Source organism: Sphaerodactylus townsendi, linkage group LG04 (genome assembly GCF_021028975.2).
Source record: "Sphaerodactylus townsendi isolate TG3544 linkage group LG04, MPM_Stown_v2.3, whole genome shotgun sequence".
In the NCBI taxonomy this organism is placed as follows: Eukaryota; Metazoa; Chordata; class Lepidosauria; order Squamata; family Sphaerodactylidae; genus Sphaerodactylus; species Sphaerodactylus townsendi.
Window position 1 is genome coordinate 6,796,633 of NC_059428.1, and position 22,410 is coordinate 6,819,042.

A 22,410-nucleotide genomic window follows, 5' to 3' on the forward strand; every position below is an offset into this window, starting at 1 on the left:
AAAATCGGGACACTTGAAAAAACCCGCGGGACGCAGGACAAATTGTTTTAAGGCGGGACTGTCCCGCCAAAAGCGGGACGTCTGGTCAGCCTAGGATAGCATAGTGAATCTATCTACCTACCTTTCTATCCAGAATGGAGTTCACTACTAAATACTCTTTTTATTAGATTAGAAACTACAACTGACTCCGACTTTCTTTTGTGTAAGCTTGCCGCACATTGGGATCCATCACACGCGCTCGCACGCTCGCACGCACGCACACGAGGTCAGGCTTCTGCTGTGTTCTAGCCACCCGTGCTGCTCTGCTAACTACGAATAGGGATAATCTCTTTGATGTTAGACTGGACCACTTATCCCAACAAGTAGGAGGCCCCTGATAATGGGGCCAGACTCCCACAGAAACTTAGTCCTCTTCGTATGCAGATGCCTCTAGCTCACAAAGAACATAAGAACAAGCCAGCTGGATCAGACCAGAGTCCATCTAGTCCAGCTCTCTGCTACTCGCAGTGGCCCACCAGGTGCCTTTGGGAGCTCACCTGCAGGAGGTGAAAGCAATGGCCTTCTGCTGCTGCTGCTCCCGAGCACCTGGTCTGCTAAGGCATTTGCAATCTCAGATCAAGGAGGATCAAGATTGGTAGCCAGAGATCGACTTCTCCTCCATCAATCTGTCCAAGCCCCTTTTAAAGCTATCCAGGTTAGTGGCCATCACCACCTCCTGTGGCAGCATATTCCAAACACCAATCACACGTTGTGTGAAGAAGTGTTTCCTTTTATTAGTCCTAATTCTTCCCCCCAGCATTTTCAATGGATGCCCCCTGGTTCTAGTATTGTGAGAAAGAGAGAGAGAAATTTCTCTCTGTCAACCTTTTCTACCCCATGCATAATTTTATAGGCTTCAATCATATCCCCCCTCAGACGTCTCCTCTCCAAACTAAAGAGTCCCAAACGCTGCAGCCTCTCCTCATAAGGAAGGTGCTCCAGTCCCTCAATCATCCTCGTTGCCCTTCTCTGCACTCTTTCTATCTCTTCAATATCCTTTTTGAGATGTGGCGGCCAGAACTGAACACAGGACTCCAAGTGCGGTCGCACCACTGCTTTATATAAGGGCATGACGATCTTTGCAGTTTTATTCTCAATTCCTTTCCTAATGATCCCCAGCATAGAGTTTGCCTTTTTCACAGCTGCCATGCATTGAGTTGACATTCCCATGGAACTATCAACTAAGACGCCCAAATCTCTTTCCTGGTCTGTGACTGATAGCACTGACCCCTGTAGTGTGTATGTGAAGTTTGGATTTTTTGCCCCTATGTGCATCACTTTACATTTTGCTACCTGGTCCTCGACCACCACGTTCATCTCTGCACGGTCTCACCCCCCAAAGACCCATTTGGTCATGACTCATTAAATGCCAGCGCCTCGAACTCGGCGACCAGAGAAGCGGGCAAAGTCAAGCCCGCCGCACAGATGCCAACGCGTCGCCTCGCAAGGGCATGGCTGGTCTTTGGTCAGCGCCTGAAGGACATCGGTCCGCCGGTATCGCAGGCACCGTCGGCCCAAGAAGCCCCACGGAATGAATTGATTTGATAAACGGACATTTATTACGCTCACAAATTGGCTGAAACCAATTTTGCCCACGTCAACCCCTGATAACTGCTGGGGTATTGATTTGTGTAAAGTAATACAGTGAATTTATCAGTTCAATAGCGAGCTGGAAAGGCCTCTGCGAGACCCGGCGCTCTGTCTGCTCCGATACTGATGGAAACGTAAAGCCGGGCCTGGCCGAGGGGACCCGACGGGGGTCCGTCTCTCTTTTGCTTGCAGGAACCGAGCGACTTTGGGGGTGGCCCCTTTGCCAGGACTCCCCACAACAGTTTAGGGCTGTAAGAAGCCAATAGCTTGCGGGGGGGGGCGGGGGGATTGCACTTATCCCACCCACGGTGGATCCTCTACAGGACCAGGGATGAAAAATTAATGATACCGCAGGATAAAAAGATGCGCTTTAAACGCCACATCGCCTTGGGTTTGCAGCTTTGCTAACTGGCGTTGTAGCCTCCTGACCCCGGCAGAGAGGATTTCTCGCCAGCAGGACTGTGGGTTCCTTTCCCCAGGTTTTTGACAACAGAATTACATTTCAGTACAGGGGTCCCCCACGTGGTGCCCATGAGCGCCGTGGCACTCCCGGACACCTTCCCTGGCCCCCACCAGATGTTTCTAGAAAGTGGGCGGGGCTTTTGCCGTGCAAGCCATTTGATTGGCTGGTTTTTTTAAAAAAAAACACGTTGGTTTGGCGGCTGCTGCCACAACACAACGATCTTCACGGCATGACTACAGGTCGTCTGTGGCAGCCATTTTGTAGTTGGCCCCGCCTCCTTCGGCAGCCATTTTGTGGCTCACCACGCTGTCAGAGTTTTAAAGTTGCCTACTGATCGGGGATCCTTGATTTTAGCACCTTAAAAGGCTTTCCTGTGCTGAAGTGTCACAACAGTTTGGAGAGGAGACGTCTGAGGGGGGATATGATTGAAGTCTATACAATTATGCGTGGGGTAGAAAATGTTGACAGAGAGACATTTTTCTCTCTTTCTCACAATACTAGAACCAGGGGGCATTCATTGAAAATGCTTGAGGGAAGAACTAGGACTAATAAAAGGAAACACTTCTTCACGCAACGTGTGATCGGTGTTTGGAATATGCTGCCACAGGAGGCGGTGATGGCCACTCACCTGGATAGCTTTAAAAGGGGCTTGGATAGATTGATGGAGGAGAAGTCGATCTATGGCTACCAATCTTGATCCTCTTTGATCTGAGGTTGCAAATGCCTTAGCAGACCAGGTGCTCAGGAGCAGCAGCAGCAGCAGAAGGCCATTGCTTTCACCTCCTGCATGTGAGCTCCCAAAGGCACCTGGTGGGCCACTGCGAGTAGCAGAGAGCTGGACTAGATGGACTCTGGTCTGATCCAGCAGGCTAGTTCTTATGTTCTTATGTTCTTAACAGCCGTGCAAAACTGGCCAATTGTGTGCCCATTTCACAGATGGGGATCTACAGCGTGAAAAGTGGGAGGCTTAGGGTGAGATCCTCAGGACAGGGCAGGCTCTGTGGGTGGGTGTTTGTCTGTGAAATTCTAAGCCCCCCATATTCTACTGGCTGGACAGTTTTTATAAATGGCCAGCAGAAGCCGCCCGAGTGCTTGATGAGAGCGTGGCTGTCTGCATAGTGAAAATAAATGTCCAAGTGAGCCAATGTAATTCAGTGGTTGGAGTGTTGAAGTAGGAGTTCTGAATTCGCGTGTCTGTGTGGCCATTCAGCAAAGGGGGGGGGGAGCGTTAACCATCACTCTCCGCCTAAGAGCCAGTGTGGCATAGTGGTTAAGAGCAGGTGCGCTCTAATCTGGAGAACTGGGTTTGATTCCCTGCTCTGCCACTTGAGCTGTGGAAGCTTCTCTGGTGAACCAGATTAGCTTGTGCAGTCCAACACATGTTATTTATCCCCTTCGGGGATCGGGCGGTATAAAAGCCGAATTAATAAATAAATAAATAAATAAAAATTTATTGTTTAGTTTTATATACCGCCCTATCCTCGAAGGGCTCTGGGCGGTGTACAACAAAATTAAATCCTAATGCAACTAAACACAATCAAGACTAAACAATTAAACTTCAATACAAATAAATTACTAAATCCCTTTTAAAAAACAGCGGTGAATACAGATTTAAAGTCAAATTCAAAAATTCAAAGGCGCCCTTAGTCACGGCTCTTCGGAACTCTCTCAGCCCCACCCACCTCACAGGGTGTTTGTTGTCGGGGTGAGGAAGGGAATGAAGATTGTCAGCCCCTTTGAGTCTCCTTACAGGAGAGAAAGGTGAGATATAAATCCAAATTCTTCTTCTTCTCCTCCCCAGCCCTACTTTGGACTTTGCTGGTGGCAGGAGTGTCTGATGTCGCTGTATTCTAGCAGCCGCGCAGCTGCCCTCCAAGGCACCCGGCGGTTCTCAGATGCTCTTTAAGTCCTCCGTTCCGTCTGCCTTTCCACTTCCATTATCTCCTTCTGCTATCAGAAAAACAATCTCTTTGCTCTCCTTTCCTTCCAAGCTTGGCATTTCGCCTCCTTTGAAGCGGGGCTTCTGTCAAACGTAATACGGTTGCACCTCGGGGCCCTCTGGCCGCTGACAGCTGCCCGGCCTGTGCAGAATTTTAAAAAGCAGCCGTAACAGGTGAGCCCGTAGCACCGTCTGCCCAGTTTTCTGTGCCTGCCTTTGGAGGGGAGACGCAAACAGACACAAACTGCATTTCGTGGGAAGCACAGCTGCAGTAACCCTCTAAGACACAGGTGTCAAACTTGCAGCCCTCCAGATGTTCATGAACTACAATTCCCATCAGCCCTTGCCAGTCTAGCCAATGCTCATGTTGGGAGGGACTGATGGGAATTGTAGTTCATAAACATCTGGAGGGCTGCGAGTTTGACGCCCCTGCTCTAAGATCCCTTCGGCACATGCAGAATTATTTATTTATTTCATCATATTTGTGACCCACCCTCCCCTGAATTGCTCAGGGCAGCGCACAACCAACAAAAACAGAATAAAACAATGCACTTTCAATGCACTGTCGGTTCACTTTGCAGCTGGGCGGAACAGCCAAACCCACTTGCAAACAGTTGTGAAAGTGGATTGAAAGTGCATTATTCTGCACCTAAAGCCCCTTCTATACATGTAGAATAATGCACTTTCAAGCCACTTTCACAACTGTTTGCAGGTGGGTTTGGCTATTCCGCCCAACTGCAAAGTGCACTGACAGTGCATTGAAAGTGCATTATTCTGACTGTGCGGAAGATGCCTCAGAGACGCAGCAAGACCAGAAACGGGGCTCAGTCGGCTCACTTGCCCTCGCCTGCTGTTGTGTAGCATCACTGGACTTCCTCGCGGGGTCTCCCATCCAAGTGTGAACCAGGACGGACCCTGCTAAGCTTCCAAGCTCTGACAAGATCGGGCCAGCCTGGGACATCCAGGTCAGGTCTTTCGACAGGCAGCCACTACAATGAGGCGGCTGGCCTCCACGCGGGCCAGGGCCTTTACGGCTCTGGCCCCGGCCTGGTGGAACACTCTTCCTCCAGCTGTCGGGGCCCTGCGGGATCTTAGTGAGTTCCGCAGGGCCTGCAAGACGGTGTTGTTCCGCCGGGCCTTTGGAGGTACCAGCCACTGAAGGTGCCCCGCCCCCCTTTCTGGCTTTTCACATCTAAGCCCTTTATCTAATGGGACTCGCCGTCCCTCCCTCTTAGGGAGGATTTAACTAAACACGGGGTTTTGCGGGACGCCTCTGATTATTATTAATTCTATTGCTGTTTTAAAGGTTTTGGAATTTAGGATTTTATGCGGTACTGGTAATTTTATGCCGTACACCGCCCAGAGCCCCTCGGGGATTGGGCGATATAAAAATCTAACCAATAAACAAACAAACAAACAAACTGACCAGGATGACGTTCAATATCAGGAGCAGCCTGTCCACACGAAACAGCCTCTGGTCTGTTTCTGGTTCAGGGGTGGGGCGGACCCACCCAATTGGGGTTTTTTTTGTCTTTATTTATTTTGCTTGTTTGCATTATTGATAGTCCACCTTTCTTATTGGGGCCTGAGGCTGAATCAATATGATCATTCAGTAAATAGTGTTATAGGAATAAGGACCAACCAGTAATCTTTTTTTTTTAATGAGAAAAAATAACGGAAGCAAAGCACAAGTAGCACGTGACACATTAAATGATGCAAATTTACATACTATATAGTACACAGGTGTTACTAGTAAAGACTTTTTTTCTTCCTGTATTGTCAAAGGCTTTCTTGTCTGGAAGCAACCGGCTGTTGTGGATTTTTCGAGCTGTGTGGGTTTTTCTGTGCGTTTTTCGGACTGTGGGTTTTTTGCGCCGTTGCGGGGTTTTTCAGGCTGTGGTCTGGTAGTTTTTGCTCCTGCCAGACCAGGTCCATCTAGCCCAAAAAACCCACAACAGCCAATCTTTTCTTCCATTGTGTCATGTTTACGGCACAACTACCCTGTTTCCCCAAAAATAAAACAGTGTCTTATATTAATTTTTGCTCCCAAAGATGCGCTGTGTCTTATTTTCAGGGGATGTCTTATTTTTCTGCTCCACAGCTGCATGCTGTGGTCGACGGGCATGCTTCCAAACAAAAACTTTGCTACGTCTTACTTTCAAGGGATGCTTTATATTTAGCACTTCAGCAAAATCTCTACTACGTCTTATTTTCAGGGGATGTCTTATTTTCGGGTAAACAGGGTATATGTACAGTTAACCCTGATTAACTCAACAGAAAATGATACCTTCCGTTACTGCTCTGTGGTGCTGCCTCAGAGAATAGTTTTAGTTTGTTTATTTCAGGGGGAGGTGTGCCAAAACCTGTTCCTTGTTTCCAGCCAGCCTCCGTGTGTTCTGTCCGCATCCCTTTACTACTATTACAGTGGTGGCGAACCTTTGACACTCCAGATGTTACGGACTACAATTCCCATCAGCCCCTGCCAGCACGGCGAATTGGCCGTGCTGGCAGGGGCTGATGGGAATTGTAGTCCATAACATCTGGAGTGCCAAAGGTTCGCCACCACGGATTTAGGACCACTTGTGCACCTGTCCACGGCTGCCGCGACCTTGAATTCAAACCTCTTCCTTCCCAGCCGTGGAAAAGAAGCGGCGAACTCCTCTTCACCAGGTGTTCCATGAGCACAGGTAGTGCTTATGAGCTAGAGAGCCGTGGCCCCTCTTGAATCTTCCCCACCCCTCCCAGTCCGCCCAGTGGCTGTGTTCCTGGTTCATTCAGTGTCCACCCTCCGTTCTGTTTCCCTGGCAACCCCTGAGTGCACATCCTGGAAAACTTTATCCGAAATCTGCTCTGGGCATCTTTCCAAATCCATGCTAACCTGATTAGGTCTCTCTGGAGGCCTTGCCGGCTAATCAAATTAGGTAGCTCTAATGGTAGTGAGGACTTTGAGTGGGCAGCAAGCAGTAAAACATAGTGTATACTTAGTGATAATTATACTCGCTGTTCTGTCATTGATTTATTTGCCTTTGCTTTTTTTTACGTGCCCAGATAGATAACCCCTTTCCTTTCCTTTTGTGTTCTTTTTTTTTTTGTCGCTCTTCAATTGCAGCCATCCGGAGAAAGGAAAATGGCTGGTACGACGAAGAGCACCCACTGGTTTTCCTCTTCTTGGGATCGTCTGGAATAGGTAACGCGGCCGTCCTTCTTTGCGTGGGGCTGAGCAGCCATTGCTGGCAGGGGAGGCCTCGCCAACGATGACCCCAGCGACTTTTTCTCTCTGGGCGGAGAACACGGGAAGGTCTTATGAGGAGGGCCCAAGCATTTTGGCCTTCTTTCTAAGTACCTTCTCTGTTGGGTTTTGCAGCCCCCTTGCCGAGCCCCCCACCTCGTATTTATTTATTTTAATCTCGGAGTTGGAAGAACCTGCCAGGATCTGAGTGAGCAGCAGTGGCGTAGGAGGTTAAGAGCTTGTGTCTCTAATCTGGAGGAACCGGGTTTGATTCCCAGCTCTGCCGCCTGAGCTGTGGAGGCTGATCTGGGGAATTCAGATTAGCCTGTGCACTCCCACACACGCCAGCTGGGTGACCTTGGGCTAGTCACAGCTCCTCGGAGCTCTCTCAGCCCCACTCACCTCACAGGGTGTTTGTTGTGAGGGGGGAAGGGCAAGGAGATTGTAAGCCCCTTTGAGTCTCCTGCAGGAGAGAAAGGGGGGATATAAATCCAAACTCTTCTTCTCTTCTTCTTGTCCAACCTGCTGCAGTCACAGAAACTACAATATCCCTCATGAGAAGGTATCTGGTTGATACTTAAGAACCTCAAGTGATGAAGGATCCACCACCTCACGAGGAACTCCATTCTAGTGCTGGGCACACCGTAATGTCAGGAAGTTCTTCCTCAAATGCAATCAAGGCCTCCTAAGCTGTGGGAGCCCAGGGCACGCTTTCCCAACGGCTCCACCGTTTATATCAGGAGCAACGGGCAGAGCCCCACAGGACCATTCTAGGAATGGTGGCACATTTCTCCAGCGGGCAGGAGTCTTCTGCTAGCATGAAAGGTTCTTAAAAACATAGGAACATAAGAACAAGCCAGCTGGATCAGACCAGAGTCCATCTAGTCCAGCTCTCTGCTACTCGCAGTGGCCCACCAGGTGCCTTTGGGAGCTTCACCTGAAGGTGCAGGGAAACACATCCGGTTCACCAGATAAAAGCCCACCGCTCAGGTGGAGGGGTGGGGAATCAAACCCAGTTCTCCAGATTAGAGTCCACCACTCCTAACCACTACACCACACAGGTAGCTGGAGTAATAGGTACACGTATATGTATGCCGGAAAACAGGGGATGTCAATATTTCATTTGAAAAGGCAGAAGAAGAGCTGGTTTTTATACCTTAATGAGTCTCAAAGCAGCTCCCAATTGTCTTCCTCTCCCCACCGCAACGAACACTTTGTGAGACAGCTGAGATTGAGAGAGCTCTGAGAGAACTGTGACTGTCCCACGGTCGCCCTCACAGGGTGTTTGTTGTTGGGGAGGGAGGGAGGGAGGGAGGGAGGATGGAAGGAAGGAAGGAAGGAAGGAAGGAAGGAAGGAAGGAAGGAAGGAAGGAAGGAAGGAAGGAAGGAAGGAAGGAAGGAAGGAAGGAAGGAAGGAAGGAAGGGAAAGGAGTTTGTCAGCCACCTTGAGTCTCCTTACAGGAGAGAAGGTGGGGGTATAAATCCAAACTCTTCTCTTCTTGTTTCCCCTTTGGATGCTGTTTGACCCACCCCACAGGGCATGTCCCAGAATCCTCTTGGGTCCCGGTTAATGCAGGTGCATTGATGAGTCTCCGGTCTTGTGTGCTGATATCGTGTCGATGTAGATTTATTCCATAATATGCGTTTTGAATTATTGATCGCCTTTACGTCTCGAGTTCTACGACAGGCGTTGCATTTAAATTCAATAAACAGAGAATATCGTGTTTCCTGGTGAACCCCCTTCCTCCCCTCGCAATCCAGGACATTGTAAGGGGGGGCACGCCGGTTGCTTGGCTGAAGCAGAGCTGCTGGTCCCATCGCTGGGGGGATTCTTCCAGCCCTTCTCATCTTGGCCAGGTGGGGAATTTGTAGCTTCGTAGAACCAGGGGGCATCCATTGAAAATGCTGGGGGGAAGAATTAGGACTAATAAAAGGAAACATTTCTTCCCGCAACTCGTGGCTGGTGTTTGGAATATGCTGCCACAGGAGGGGGTGATGGCCACTCACCTGGATAGCTTTCAAAGGGGCTTGGACAGATTTATGGAGGAGAAGTCGATCTCTGGCTACCAATCTTGATCCTCTTTGATCTGAGATTGCAAATGCCTTAGCAGACCAGGTGCTCAGGAGCAGCAGCAGCAGAAGGCCCTTGCTTTCACATCCTGCCTGTGAGCTCCCAAAGGCACCTGGTGGGCCACTGCGAGTAGCAGAGTGCTGGACTAGATGGACTCTGGTCTGATCCAGCAGGCTCTTCCTTATGTACTTATGTTCTTATGCCCTTGCAAGGAGGAGGAGGTGGTAGTAGTAGTTTGAATTTATACCCCACTTTTCTCAACTGCAGGGAGTCTCAAAGCATCTGACAAACTCTCTCCCTTCCTCTCCCCACAACAGTCAACCTGTGAGGCAGGTGGGGCTGAGAGAGTTCGGAGAGAACCGTGACTGGCCCTAGGTCACCCCGCAGGCTGTGTACGTAGGAGTGGGGAATCAAACCCTGTTCTCCAGATTAGAGTCCCCCCCCCCTTGTGAGGAGGAGCGTGGAATCAAACTCGCTCCAGTGCTCTTAACCACTACACCATACCGACTTCCATAAGAAGCCGAAAGCCACAGGCAGGCTTTTCTCCTCCACCTCTCCTCTTCCTCAGTTGCCTCCCCCGTGTCTGGGTGTGGAAGCTGGTCACAACGGGGTGGCACAGTGGAGATACATGAGAAAGGGCGCTTTGACCCTCAAACACTTATACCTGGAAATCTTGTCCGTCTCTGTGGTGCTTCTGAACTCAGATCAACACAGCTATTTTTCAAGGGATGTCATGTTGGGGAGGGAGCAAGCTTGTTTTCTGCTGCCTCAGAGACTAGGACACGGAGTCATGGGTTCAAGGTGAAGGAAAAGAGATTCCGCCTAAACATCAGAAGAAGAAGAAGAAGAGTTTGGATTTATATCCCCCCTTTCTCTCCTGCAGGAGACTCAAAGGGGTTTAAAATATCCTTGCCCTTCCCCCCTCACAACAAACACCCTGTGAGGTGGGTGGGGCTGAGAGAGCTCTGAAGAACTGTGACTAGCCCAAGGTCACCCAGCTGGCGTGTGTGGGAGTGCCCAGGCTAATCTGAATTCCCCAGATAAGCCTCCACAGTTCAGGCGGCAGAGCGGGGAATCAAACCCGGTTCCTCCAGATTAGATACACGAGCTCTTAACCTCCTACGCCACTGCTGCTCTCAGGAAAAAACTTCCTGACATTGAAGGGCTGTTAGACAGTGGAATTCACTGCCTCGGAGTGTGGTGGAGTCTCCTTCTTTGGAGGTTTTTAAAGAGAGGCTGGATCAGCATATGTCGGGAGTGCTTTGATTGTGTGTTCCTGCATGGCAGGGGGTTGGACTGGATGGTCCTTGGGTGTCTCTTCAACTCTCTGATTCTTTGAGACTGACACCAGGGAAAGAACGGAATCAGGAAGCAGTCTGAGACTTGTATAGAGTCTGTCTTAATCGTGTTTTCTCCTTTCCCCCCCCCCCCCCCCCGCCCTCCTCTGCCACCTTCTCACGCAGGTAAAACTGAGCTGGCCAAGCAGACAGCCAAATACCTCCACAAAGATATCAAGAAGGTGAGCCCTTTTCTCGTGGTGCTTTTAAGGCCGCGCTGTATTTCCTGAGCCACGGCGAGCGGACTTGCCCTGCTGGAGTCAGGCTCCCGTGGGACGTTTCCCACACCTGGTGGCCGTCAGGGTCACAGGCTTTTCGCCAGTGGTGGCTCGTGGGCCAAGACTCAGCCTGAGACCCTTTTGGATCAAAGTTGGGCCCCCCGTGCCTGGAGCTGGCAAAACTCCCCCCAGGATATCCAGGCCACAGAAGGTCAGAGGTCAGAGAAGAAGGAAAGCCGGGGAGTGACTGGAGCAGCCAGAAAGTAGACGAGGGATCCAGGGAGCGGGTGGGTGGGTGGGCCAACAGGGGGCTTGAGTTGTGCCAGCACCCCGCGAGGGTGGGGAAGGAGAGCCCGGAGGGAAGATGGAACCATCTGGGCCCCTGCTCCGGCAGTCAGCAAACTCTTGGTCTGTGTGATGCCCTCGTGACTGGATCGGACGAGAGCGTCTCTTATTTGCTTATGTATAAGTCCACTTCCCTCGCTGAGGCTCAACGCGGATTATCTAGTGCAGGTCGAGTGCAGTCAGCCGGGTGGGACATCCGGGGAACAGTCCAACATGATTTGGATTGCCGGAGTCTGGAAACAAACAGAGCTGAAACGAAGCGTGAGATTTTCAACATGATACGTTGAGTGGTGTAAGAACATAAGAACAAGCCAGCTGGATCAGACCAGAGTCCATCTAGTCCAGCTCTCTGCTACTCGCAGTGGCCCACCAGGTGCCTTTGGGAGCTCACAGGCAGGATGTGAAAGCAATGGCCTTCTGCTGCTGCTGCTCCCGAGCACCTGGTCTGTTAAGGCATTTGCAATCTGAGATCAAGGAGGATCAAGATTGGTAGCCACAGATCGACTTCTCCTCCATAAGTCTGTCCAAGTCCTTTTTAAAGAAGCTATCCAGGTGAGTGGCCATCACCACCTCCTGTGGCAGCATATTCCAAACACCAATCACACATTGCGTGAAGAAGTGTTTCCTTTTATTAGTCCTAACTCTTCCCCCCAGCATTTTCAGTGAATGCCCCCTGGTTCTAGTATTGTGAGAAAGAGAGAAAAATGTCTCTCTGTCCACATTTTCTACCCCATTCATAATTTTATAGACTTCAATCATATCCCCTACCTAGAATCCTAGAGTTGGAAGAGACCCCAAGGGGCCATCAAGTCCAACCTCCTGCCATGCAGGAACACACAGTCAAAAGTCTGGAGCAAACTTACAGTGGCCAGCAGCAACGCGGTAGTATCGGCCGTAGTCCCTGTTTCTCTCCCAGCGCAGCTTTGTGGCCATTTCATTTACAGTACAGTGCCGTTTAGCTGAGCAAGAAGCCCTCTTGAATGATTTCTGTTTTGCATCATTTGCAGAATGCCAGGAGAGAGTAGGATCCTTCCCGATTCGTTTTACTGTTTCCCAGGCTTATGAGGGAACAGAGGTTCTGAGGTGTATTTATTTTGTCTGTTTCATACGTTGCCTTCCCCTTTTGGGCTCAGGGTGGCTACCAACATTTCATGAACATTAAAATCACCAATATATAAATAACAATCTAAAAACAGTTCTAACCACTGGGGTGCTGTGTGGTTTCCGGGCTATATGGCCGTGTTCCAGTAGCATTTTCTCCTGACGTTTCGCCTGCATCTGTGGCTGGCTCTTCAGAGGATCCTCTGATGAAACATCAGGAGAAAATGCTACTAGAAAGCGGCCATACAACCTGGAAACCACACAGCACCCCCGTGATTCCAGCCGTGAAAGCCTTTGACAGTGCAGCTCTAACCGTATTAAAACCTACTCATTTACGATGGTAGAAGTTCATTGAGAAAGCTGCTAATTTACTGGAGGGAAGAAGAGTAAGCAAGCCTTTATTGGCACAGACAGCATTACAACAATAATAAAAACAGATTAAAAAGCATATACAATACAGGATATACATGTTAGGACGAAGGAAATCTACTGGCGTTTAGTAATTTCCAGGAGAAAGTCTGCCACTATCATACAGAGAGAAGGATCAGGGTTGTCCAACAAGTAGTGTAATCTAAATAAATCGGGGAGATGGGGTAAATGTAAAGGAGTGAGATTCACATACTTGGATCTGATTTCCTTGAATCTGAGACAGTGAAGTAATTGGTGGGCCAGAGATTCAACTGAGCCATCGTTACATGGGCACAATCTTTTAGCCTTTTCTTGCTTATTAAATCTGCCATGTAACAAGGCAGAAGGCATAACATTAAACCTGGCGAGCATTATGGCTCTCCTTTGAACAGGGTTTATTAAGCAATACAGGTAGTGTGCCAAGTGGCCCCGTTCAAATGGGAGAGAAAAATACACGGGGGAGCACGTTTTCTTGGGTGCTGTGATTAGGGTAGAGAACTCTCTATTCAATAGTTGACCTTTTGATTTCCTATAAGCTTCTGAATAGGACAAGGGGCAAAGTGAATCCACTGACAGTCCGATAGAGGCAATTTTTTCTGGAGGGAAGGAGGGTGGTAAAAGGTAGAAGCAAGAGGAGGAGGAGGAGGCCGAGATGGAAACTCCGAGGCCGCCTCAACCATATACTTGGTGGAACAGTCCTGTCTTACAAGCCCTGCAGAATTGCATCAGGCCCCACAGAGACCGAGTCTTGCTATGCAGCGTTCTATCAGGTTGGGACCAGGATCAAAAAATGCCCTGACCTTCACAAGGCAAGCCCAGGCAGGGCCCGCCAGCAGGTTTTCACCTACTGAGCGCAGCAATCTTCAAGGGTGCAGCAGGAGAGGTGGCCCCATAGGTGCCAGTCCCCTGAGTTTGAGGGTGACTCGGCAGTGTCTAAGTCTGGGAGAAGATTTTTTCCAAGGCCTGGAGCCTCGGACAAAGACATTCACAGAAATAGTTTAGTTGAACAGAGGGTTCGATTCCTGCTCTCTCTGGCCTGCAGGATCAGCCCTGCAAATCCATGCAGCTGGGCGGGGCACAACGGGGGCGTGGCCGGGCATTCTGGGGGCGTGGCATTCCTGGGCGGGGCTGTGGCAAGGACGCAGCCGCTGCGCTAGTCCTTGGGCAGGAAACGAATGCATGCAGGCGCAGGCTGCCACGCACGCCGGTGCACCTCCGGCTAGACTGCTTCCAGTTCTGCGCGCTACTGCTGAGAGGAGGGGCGTAACTAGGGCAAAAATCACGTGGCAAAATCACCCATTAGTAACCCCCTCTCAGCACACAACAATAATGAGTAACCTACTCTCGGGAACCTGTGAGAAGCTGCTGGATCCCACCTCTGGCTCTGCCCCTGAGAAGGATCCTCACGACCCCCACCAAGAGTTGCCCCCCCCCCCCCCCCCCGAGTCACTGCTACTGCTAAAGGGCTGTGCTTCTTTTTTCCCCAGGGGTTCATTCGGCTGGACATGTCAGAGTTTCAGGAGAGGCACGAGGTGAGTCGAGAAAAGTCTGCTTCTCTCTTTAAATTTATCTTTCATTACAATGTTTGGAAGGGAAAATAAGACGATAAAAAGCACACCTGTGTCCCACTGGACCTGACTTCAGAGAAAAGGCAACACTTCATTGATCACTGACTGGAAACTCCCGATAAGACTTTCTGAATTGAAAAAAAAACTGAGGATTTGAGGATTAAGAAAAAGATAATAGACAAGAAAGAGGGTTTTTTGGCAACTTTGAGACCGCATCACCCCATATGTCCCTGTATGGCTTCTTCGCTCAGTTGAGACTAATTTACTGGTGGTCCTCGGCCCCTCGATGATGCGGCTGGCCTCCACACGGGCCAGGGCCTTTACGGCTCTGGCCCCGGCCTGGTAGAACGCTCTCCCTCCAGCTGTCCGGGCCCTGCGGGATCTTGGTGAGTTCCGCAGGGCCTGTAAGACGGAGCTGTTCTGCCGGGCCTTTGGAGGATCCGGGCGCTGATGGTGCCCCCCCCCCTTTTCTTGGCTCCTTACATCTGGGCCTTCTGCCATCTAATGGGACTCGCCCGCCCCTCCCCCTTGGGAGAGGATTTTTGAAAATGGGGTTGTCGGACGCCACTTATATTTATTATACTTATTATGTTTAGTCATTTATTGTTCCTATCGCCGCTTTTAAAGGTTTTAGCTATTTTATGACTGTATCATGCCTGTACACTGTACACCGCCTGGAGCCCCCTGGGGATAGGGCGGTATAAAAGTCTAAAGAATAAATACATAAAATAAACAAACTAGGGAGTAAGTGTTAAATTGGTAATTTTATTGGTAGTTGTAGAGAGAAGTGGAAACTTTTTGTATATGTCTTTTTATTTCCCTTTTATTTTTCTCTCTCCATCCCCCCGTCTTTTCTTTTTGAGTTCTTGTCCTTTCATTTTTTTTTCCATTAAAAACCTTGCAATAAAAAATGCAAAACATTAAAAATATCACCGATATATTCCACTGGATCTTTGCTCACGTTGTGCGGTAAATTGATGCTGTAATCCAGAATTGTAGAGCTTTCCAGTCGTGGGGGCTCTGCTCGGCTTCTGCCCTCTAACCCCCCCCCCCCACACACACACACACACAGACACTTCATAGGAGGAGGAGGAGTTTGGATTTATATCCCCCCTTTCTCTCCTGCAGGAGACTCAAAGGGGCTTACAATCTCCTTGCCCTTCCCCCCTCACAACAAACACCCTATGAGGTAGGTGGGGCTGAGAGAGCTCCGGGAAGCTGTGACTAGCCCAAGATCACCCAGCTGGCGTGTGTGGGAGTGTACAGGCTAATCTGAATTCCCCAGACAAGCCTCCACAGCTCAGGCGGCAGAGCTGGGAATCAAACCCGGTTCCTCCAGATTAGAGACACAAGCTCTTAACCTCCTACGCCACTGCTGCTCCTACGCCACATAGCTCTTAACCTCCTACGCCACATAGCTCCCACAACTGCCACTGTGTTGTGGGCCCCCCATCAGCCATGCCCTTTTTAATTCACCTTTAAGTAGTACTGATGTTTGGCGTTAAAGTTGCACCTTCCTTCTGGGCCGCCTTCTCCCCGAGTCTTTCTCCTCTCCAAACTGGCCAGAGGACTGGAGATAAGCGCAGGCCTTTTTCCTGAGCAAACCAGTGAATCCTTTTGGACGGGACTTTTGTCGCCTTTCCCCCTTCTAGGTCGCCAAGTTCATCGGCTCCCCACCAGGCTACGTGGGTCACGAGGAAGGCGGACAGCTGACCAAGAAGCTCAAGCAGTGCCCAAATGCCGTCGTCCTCTTTGACGAAGTGGACAAGGCCCACCCGGACGTCCTCACCATCATGCTGCAGCTGTTTGACGAAGTAAGACCTGGCGGGGCTCGTTTCAGGGGGGGCCACAGCAGCTCCAGCTGCCGTCCACTCTGGGAATCTCAGTCCCAAAGCGGCCGGCCGCCTCCTGTGTAGAATCCAAATAGGCTTGAGACAGGCTGAGCCCTCGAATGTGGACATGTCCCCTCACCCTGTCCTGCAGAATCAAGCATTGCTGGAAAGGCTGTTTGTTTCTGGATGACGGAATGTAGATCCCTTCCTCACTTCGGTCTCTGTTGGTCAATGGCCGTGGTGGCGAACCTTTTCGAGATCGAGTGCCCAAACTGCAACCCAAAACCCACTTATTTATCGCAAAGCGCCAACACGGCAATTTAACCTGAATGCTGAGGTTTTAGTTTAGAAAAAAACAGTTGGCACCAAGGCGTGTGTTACTCGGGAGTAAGCTTGGTAGTAGTTGTTGGCTTTGCTTTGAAGCAACTGTGCAACTCTTCCAACGGGTGAATCATGACCCTAGGAGGGTTTGCTCAGAAGCAAATTTTTCTCTCTTTCTCACAATACTAGAACCAGGGGCATACATTGAAAATGCTGGGGGGGAAGAATTAAGACTAATAAAAGGAAACACTTCTTCACGCAACGTGGGATTGGTGTTTGGAATATGCTGCCACAGGAGGTGGTGATGGCCACTCACCTGGATAGCTTTAAAAAGGGCTTGGACAGATTTATGGAGGAGAAGTCGATCTCTGGCTACCAATCTTGATCCTCCTTGATCTCAGACTGCAAATGCCTTAGCAGACCAGGTGCTCAGGAGCAGCAGCAGCAGCAGAAGGCCATTGCTTTCACCTCCTGCAGGTGAGCTCCCAAAGGCACCTGGTGGGCCACTGCGAGTAGCAGAGTGCTGGACTAGATGGACTCTGATCTGATCCAGCAGGCTAGTTCTTATGTTCTTATGTTCTTAAGCAAGCCCCATTGCCAGCAACTGAGCTTACTCCCAGGTAAAGGATCACGCTTTAGTTGTTCGCATGAAAATCAGCAGGGTTTAACAGCGCTTAACAGGGTTACCTACACTGCTTCCTCCATACTAGGTCTTAGGTTTAATGCTAATAATCGAGCCCAGCGGCCCAGGCCAGCCTAGATGTGTCTGTGTGTTGGGGGGGACTGTGTTTGCGTGTGCCCACAGAGAGGGCTCTGAGTGCCACCTCTGGCACCCGTGCCATAGGTTCGCCATCACTGGTCTATGGGGAGCTTGTCATTCACCTGAAGAGATCCCAAGTCGTTGGATTTTCAGGGTGGCAGCTGCAAAAACTATCATCAAAGAATCATAGAGTTGGAAGAGATCCCCAGAGGCCATCAAGTCCAACCCCCAGCAATACAGGAACACACAATCAAAGCACTCCCGACAATTGGCCATCTAGCCTCCAAGGCAGCCTAATCCACTGTGGAACAGTCCTTGCTGTCAGGAAGTTCTTACTAATGTTTGGGTGGAATCTCTTTTCCTGCACCTTGAACCCATGACTCCTGGTCCTTGTCTCTGAGGCAGCAGAAAACAAGGTTGCTCCCTTGCCAACGTGGCATCCCTTCAAACAGGGCAGAGTTTAAAATGACCCATCAAAGACTCCTCAGTCCTATCTAGTTTCAAGTCCAACAGCTCTTCATGGACCAACAAGGTTTCCAGGGTAGGAACTTTCAAGAGTCAGAGCTCTATTGTCGAAGGCTTTTGTGGCCGGAATCACTTGGCTGTCGTAGGTTTTCGGGGGCTGTGTGACCACACAGCCCAGAAAACCCACAACAGCCATTCAGAGCTCCCTTTGTCAGATACCTTTGACCAGAGGTGGGATCCAGCAGGTTCTCACCAGTTCCCGAGAGTGGGATACTAATTATTTGTGTGTGCCGAGAGCGGGTTGCTAATTAGGTCCGCTTTACCGTTAGAAATTAGGTCCAAAAATCATAAAGTCCTGTTGCTTCCTATGTGGCTTGTTAGCGAAGGTGGAAAACGGGATAATTCTCCCTGTTGGGCTGTTTCTAAAACATGTTTTAGAAATATGGTAAAGTTCCTTGTTTAAGGAAAGTCTCCTTCTTTTGATTTCTAGAAACAAAATTAAGTATTTGAAAGTTTTAAGTATTTGACAGGCAGTCAATTAGAGGAGAAGTAGTTGTTTCTGTTGGCAGCAGACGATAGGACTTGCTAGAATGAGTTTAAATGATGGACAGAAAGAGACCATCTGGAAATTAGGAACTTTTTTTTTACAGTAACAGAGAAATTATTAATGCCCCGCCTACGTCATACCCATTACGCCCCCGTCGTGCCTTAAACTTCGTGGCTCTACATACACTGTTTGAATCCCACCACCATGGGAACCTGTTACTAAAATTTTTGGATCCCACCACTGCCTTTTACTCTCGAGAGCTGATGCCCGAAGGACTCTGAGGTGCTCCTGGCCATCTTACCGCAGTCCCAGGGCCTCCTGTGCTCTGGGCAGGAGCAGATGGCAACCTGGACCCAGGGTTTCATTTGTTGGGCTTGTGAATCAATTTCTTCAGGAAAGCAGTTTAATAGACTAGCCGGGAAACGGCCGTGGGCTGTAAAGCACAGAGATTGGCACAGTGGGATTGTTGCGGCCGTGTGCTCGTAGCTGAGATTGTAACCGCTGGCAGCCCTGCGCATCTCGTGTTAACCGGAAGGGAGGGCAGCAGACACTCCGGTCTGCGCAGGAGACCCATTTGCAGCGTTGCCCAGACTTATCTCCTCTGCCGCGCAGTGGGGGGGGAGGGGGGGGTCCAAAAAGACTAAAATAACAACCTTTGTGAAGGGGGGATAGAAGATAGAAAAAAACAGAAGAAGAAGAGGAGGAGGAGGGGAGGAGGGAAGGAGGAGGAGGAGGAGTTTGGATGTATATCCTTCCTTTCTCTCCTGCAGGAGACTCAAAGGGGCTGACAATCTCCTTGCCCTTCCCCCCTCACAACAAACACCCTGTGAGGTGGGTGGGTCTGAGAGAACTCCGAGAAGCTGTGACTAGCCCAAGGTCACCCAGCTGGCGTGTGTGGGAGTGCACAGGCTAATCTGAATTCCCCAGATAAGCCTCCACAGCTCAGGCAGCAGAGCTGGGAATCAAACCCGGTTCCTCCAGATTAGATACACGAGCTCTTAACCTCCTACGCCACATGCGTAGGCCCCCCGCCTCGGCCCCACCCCAGCCTGCGTTGCCAGGAGCCAGCATGCCAACAGAAGAGAACAACTCCACATCGGATACTTAGGGTTATTATTTTGGCAACTTCCCCAGCAGACAGGGCTGGAATTGATTTCGCATTTAGCGCCTGCCACTGTGATCTATGCAAGAAGACACCGCCGGGGGGGGGGGGGGGGGCACACCTTGTGTTATTAATCCTTGGGAAAAAAGAAAAACAGACAAACTTGCACAATTGGTTTATTTTTCTCCATTAAACGTGGAGAACTGAGCATTCATAGTAATTTTTATCTTGCCCTTTCTCCAGAGTTTCACTGATCTCTCTCATAAGAACATAAGAACTAGTCAGCTGGATCAGACCAGAGTCCATCTAGTCCAGCTCTCTGCTACTCACAGTGGCCCACCAGGTGCCTTTGGGAGCTCACATGCAGGATGGGAAAGCAATGGCCTTCTGCTGCTGCTACTCTTGAGCACCTGGTCTGCTAAGGCATTTGCAATCTGGGATCAAGGAGGATCAAGATTGGTAGCCATAGATCGACTTCTCCTCCATAAATCTGTCCAAGCCCCTTTTAAAGCTATCCAGGTGAGTGGCCATCACCACCTCCTGTGGCAGCATATTCCAAACACCAATCACACGTTGCGTGAAGAAGTGTTTCCTTTTATTAGTCCTAATTCTTCCCCCCAGCATTTTCAATGAATGCCCCCTGGTTCTAGTATCTCCTCCCAATGCAGAACAGCTCTTGTAACGGGGATGCTTGGGGTTTTTTTCTATCTATCCTGCAGGTTTTACCTTTGAGAGGGTAAAAAATGTGAAAGGGATCTGGGAACTTTAGTAGACCACAAACTAAACATGAGTCAGCAGTGTGATGCAGCAGCCAAGAAAGCCAATGTGATTATGGGCTGTATCAATAGGAGTCTAGTGTCAAGATTGAGGGATGTAATTGTACCTCTCTGCATTGGCTAGACCTCACCTGGAATATTGTGTCCAGTTCTGGGCACCCCAATTCAAGAAGGATATTGACAAGCTGGAACAGGTCCAGAGGAGGGCAACCAAAATGGTCAAAGGTCTGGAGTCCATGCCCTACGAGGAGAGAGTTAGGGAGCTGGGGATGCACCCCTGGCAGATGGACATCCAGCCTCTCTTTAAAAACCTCCATGAAGACGACTCCACCATAATCCGAGGTGGTGCATTCCACTGTCTAACTAACAGCTCTGACGGTCAGGAAGTTCTTCCTGATGTTTAGGTGGGATCTCTTTTCCTTCACCTGGAACCCATGACTCCTGGAGTCTCTGAGGCAGAAGAAAACAAGTTTGCTCCCTCTTCAACATGACATCCCTTCAAATATCTCAACATGGCCCTCATGTCACCTCTTAACCTTCTCTTCACCAAACATCCCCAGCTCCCTAAGTCTCCCTTCCAGCTTGTCAATATCCCTCTTGAATTGCAGTACCCAGGACTGTACAGAATATTCGAGGGGAGGTCTGACCAATGCAGAATAGAGAGGTACAATTACATCCCTCGACCTTGACACTAGACTCCTATTGATACAGCCCAGAATCGCATTGGCCTTCTTGGCCGCTGCATCACACTGCTGACTCGTGTTTAGTTTGTGGACCTTCTGTGTGCAAATCAGGCCCCCTATCATGGAGCCACCACCCCTCCAAAGTAAAAAACCGCTGAAGAGGAAAGCCTGGGGACACGTAGGCAGCATCTCCGAGAACCTGTTTCTCTGCAATTCCCCCCCCCCCCCCCCAAGATGACACGCTTTGATCTTGTCTGTGAAAGGGCCGGCTGACAGACGGGAAAGGGAAGACCATCGACTGCAAAGACGCCATCTTCATCATGACCTCCAACGTGGCCAGCGACGAGATTGCCCAGCATGCCTTGCAACTGAGGCAGGAGACTGTGGAGCTGAGCCGGAAGAGGATTGCCGAAAACCTGGGTACCGCTTCCCCCTCCCCAGTCAGCTCCTAGGGCCGTGGTGGCCAATTGGCCATGCTGGAAGGGGCTGATGGGAATTGTAGTCCATAACATCTGGAGTGCCAAAGGTTCGCCACCACTGTCCTAGGGCAGGAGTGGCCAACCTATGGTACCCCAGATTCGTTCGTTCGTTCGTTCGTTCATTCATTCATTCATTCATTCATTTCCTGCCATATCCCTGCAGGCCTCAGGGTGGGTGACAACAGTCACCGTTAAAACGATCAATAAACGATCAATAAACAGCATACAATAAATAATTAAGAACATAAGAACTAGCCAGCTGGATCAGGCCAGGGTCCATCTAGTCCAGCACTCTGCTACTCGCAGTGGCCCTCCAGGTGCCTTTGGGAACTCACGTGCAGGAGGTGAAAGCAATGGCCTTCTAAACAACCCGAGCACCTGGACTGTTAAGGCATTTGCAACCTCAGATCAAGGAGGATCAAGATTGGTAGCCAGAGATCGACTTCTCCTCCATAAATCTGTCCAAGTCCCTTTTAAAGCTATCCAGGTTTGTGGCCATCACCACCTCCTGTGGCAGTATATTCCAAACACCAATCCCACGTTGCGTGAAGAAGTGTTTCCTTTTATTAGTCCTAATTCTTCCTCCCAGCATTTTCAATGGATGCCCCCTGGTTCTAGTATTGTGAGAAAGAGAGAAAAATTCCTCTCTGTCCACATTTTCTACCCCATGCATAATTGTATAGACTTCAATCATATCCCCCCTCAGACGTCTCCTCTCCAAACCAAAGAGCCCCAAACGCTGCAGCCTCTCCTCATAAGGAAGGTGCTCCAATCCTTCAATCATCCTTGTTGCCCTTCTCTGCACTTTTTCTATCTCTTCGATATCCTTTTTGAGATGTGGCGACCAGTAGATAACAGTAGATAAAACCAGTAGATAACCATACCAGGCGCCAACATTAATAAATTGAAACTCGATGATAAAAAATAAACCTTTCCACCTCCTCCCCCCCCTTCCCCAGTTGCTGGCACATCGGAGGAGCAGAACCGCTGTCCTGCGTGGTCAGTCTGTCCCATTTCCTCCCGTGTCCAGCCACGTATTCACAAGCAGTCACGGCTTTAAATTATGGGTAGGATCCTGGAGTTGGAAGAGACCCCAAGGGCCATCCAGTCCAACCCCCTGCAATGCAGGAACACGCG

The 22,410-nt window shown here is 49.9% G+C and overlaps 1 protein-coding gene across 1 annotated transcript in view; it reads left to right on the plus strand.

Moving 5' to 3' along the window:
- Positions 1-22,410, plus strand: part of CLPB (caseinolytic mitochondrial matrix peptidase chaperone subunit B) — a 47,719-nt gene that overhangs the window by 19,797 nt on the left and 5,512 nt on the right. Inside the window, exons 5-11 of the mRNA XM_048493072.1 lie at positions 1,382-1,533; positions 2,050-2,218; positions 7,141-7,218; positions 10,795-10,850; positions 14,228-14,272; positions 15,961-16,122; positions 21,058-21,214. Of these exons, the coding sequence (XP_048349029.1) occupies positions 1,382-1,533; positions 2,050-2,218; positions 7,141-7,218; positions 10,795-10,850; positions 14,228-14,272; positions 15,961-16,122; positions 21,058-21,214 (819 nt within the window). The remainder of the gene's footprint in view (positions 1-1,381; positions 1,534-2,049; positions 2,219-7,140; positions 7,219-10,794; positions 10,851-14,227; positions 14,273-15,960; positions 16,123-21,057; positions 21,215-22,410) is intronic.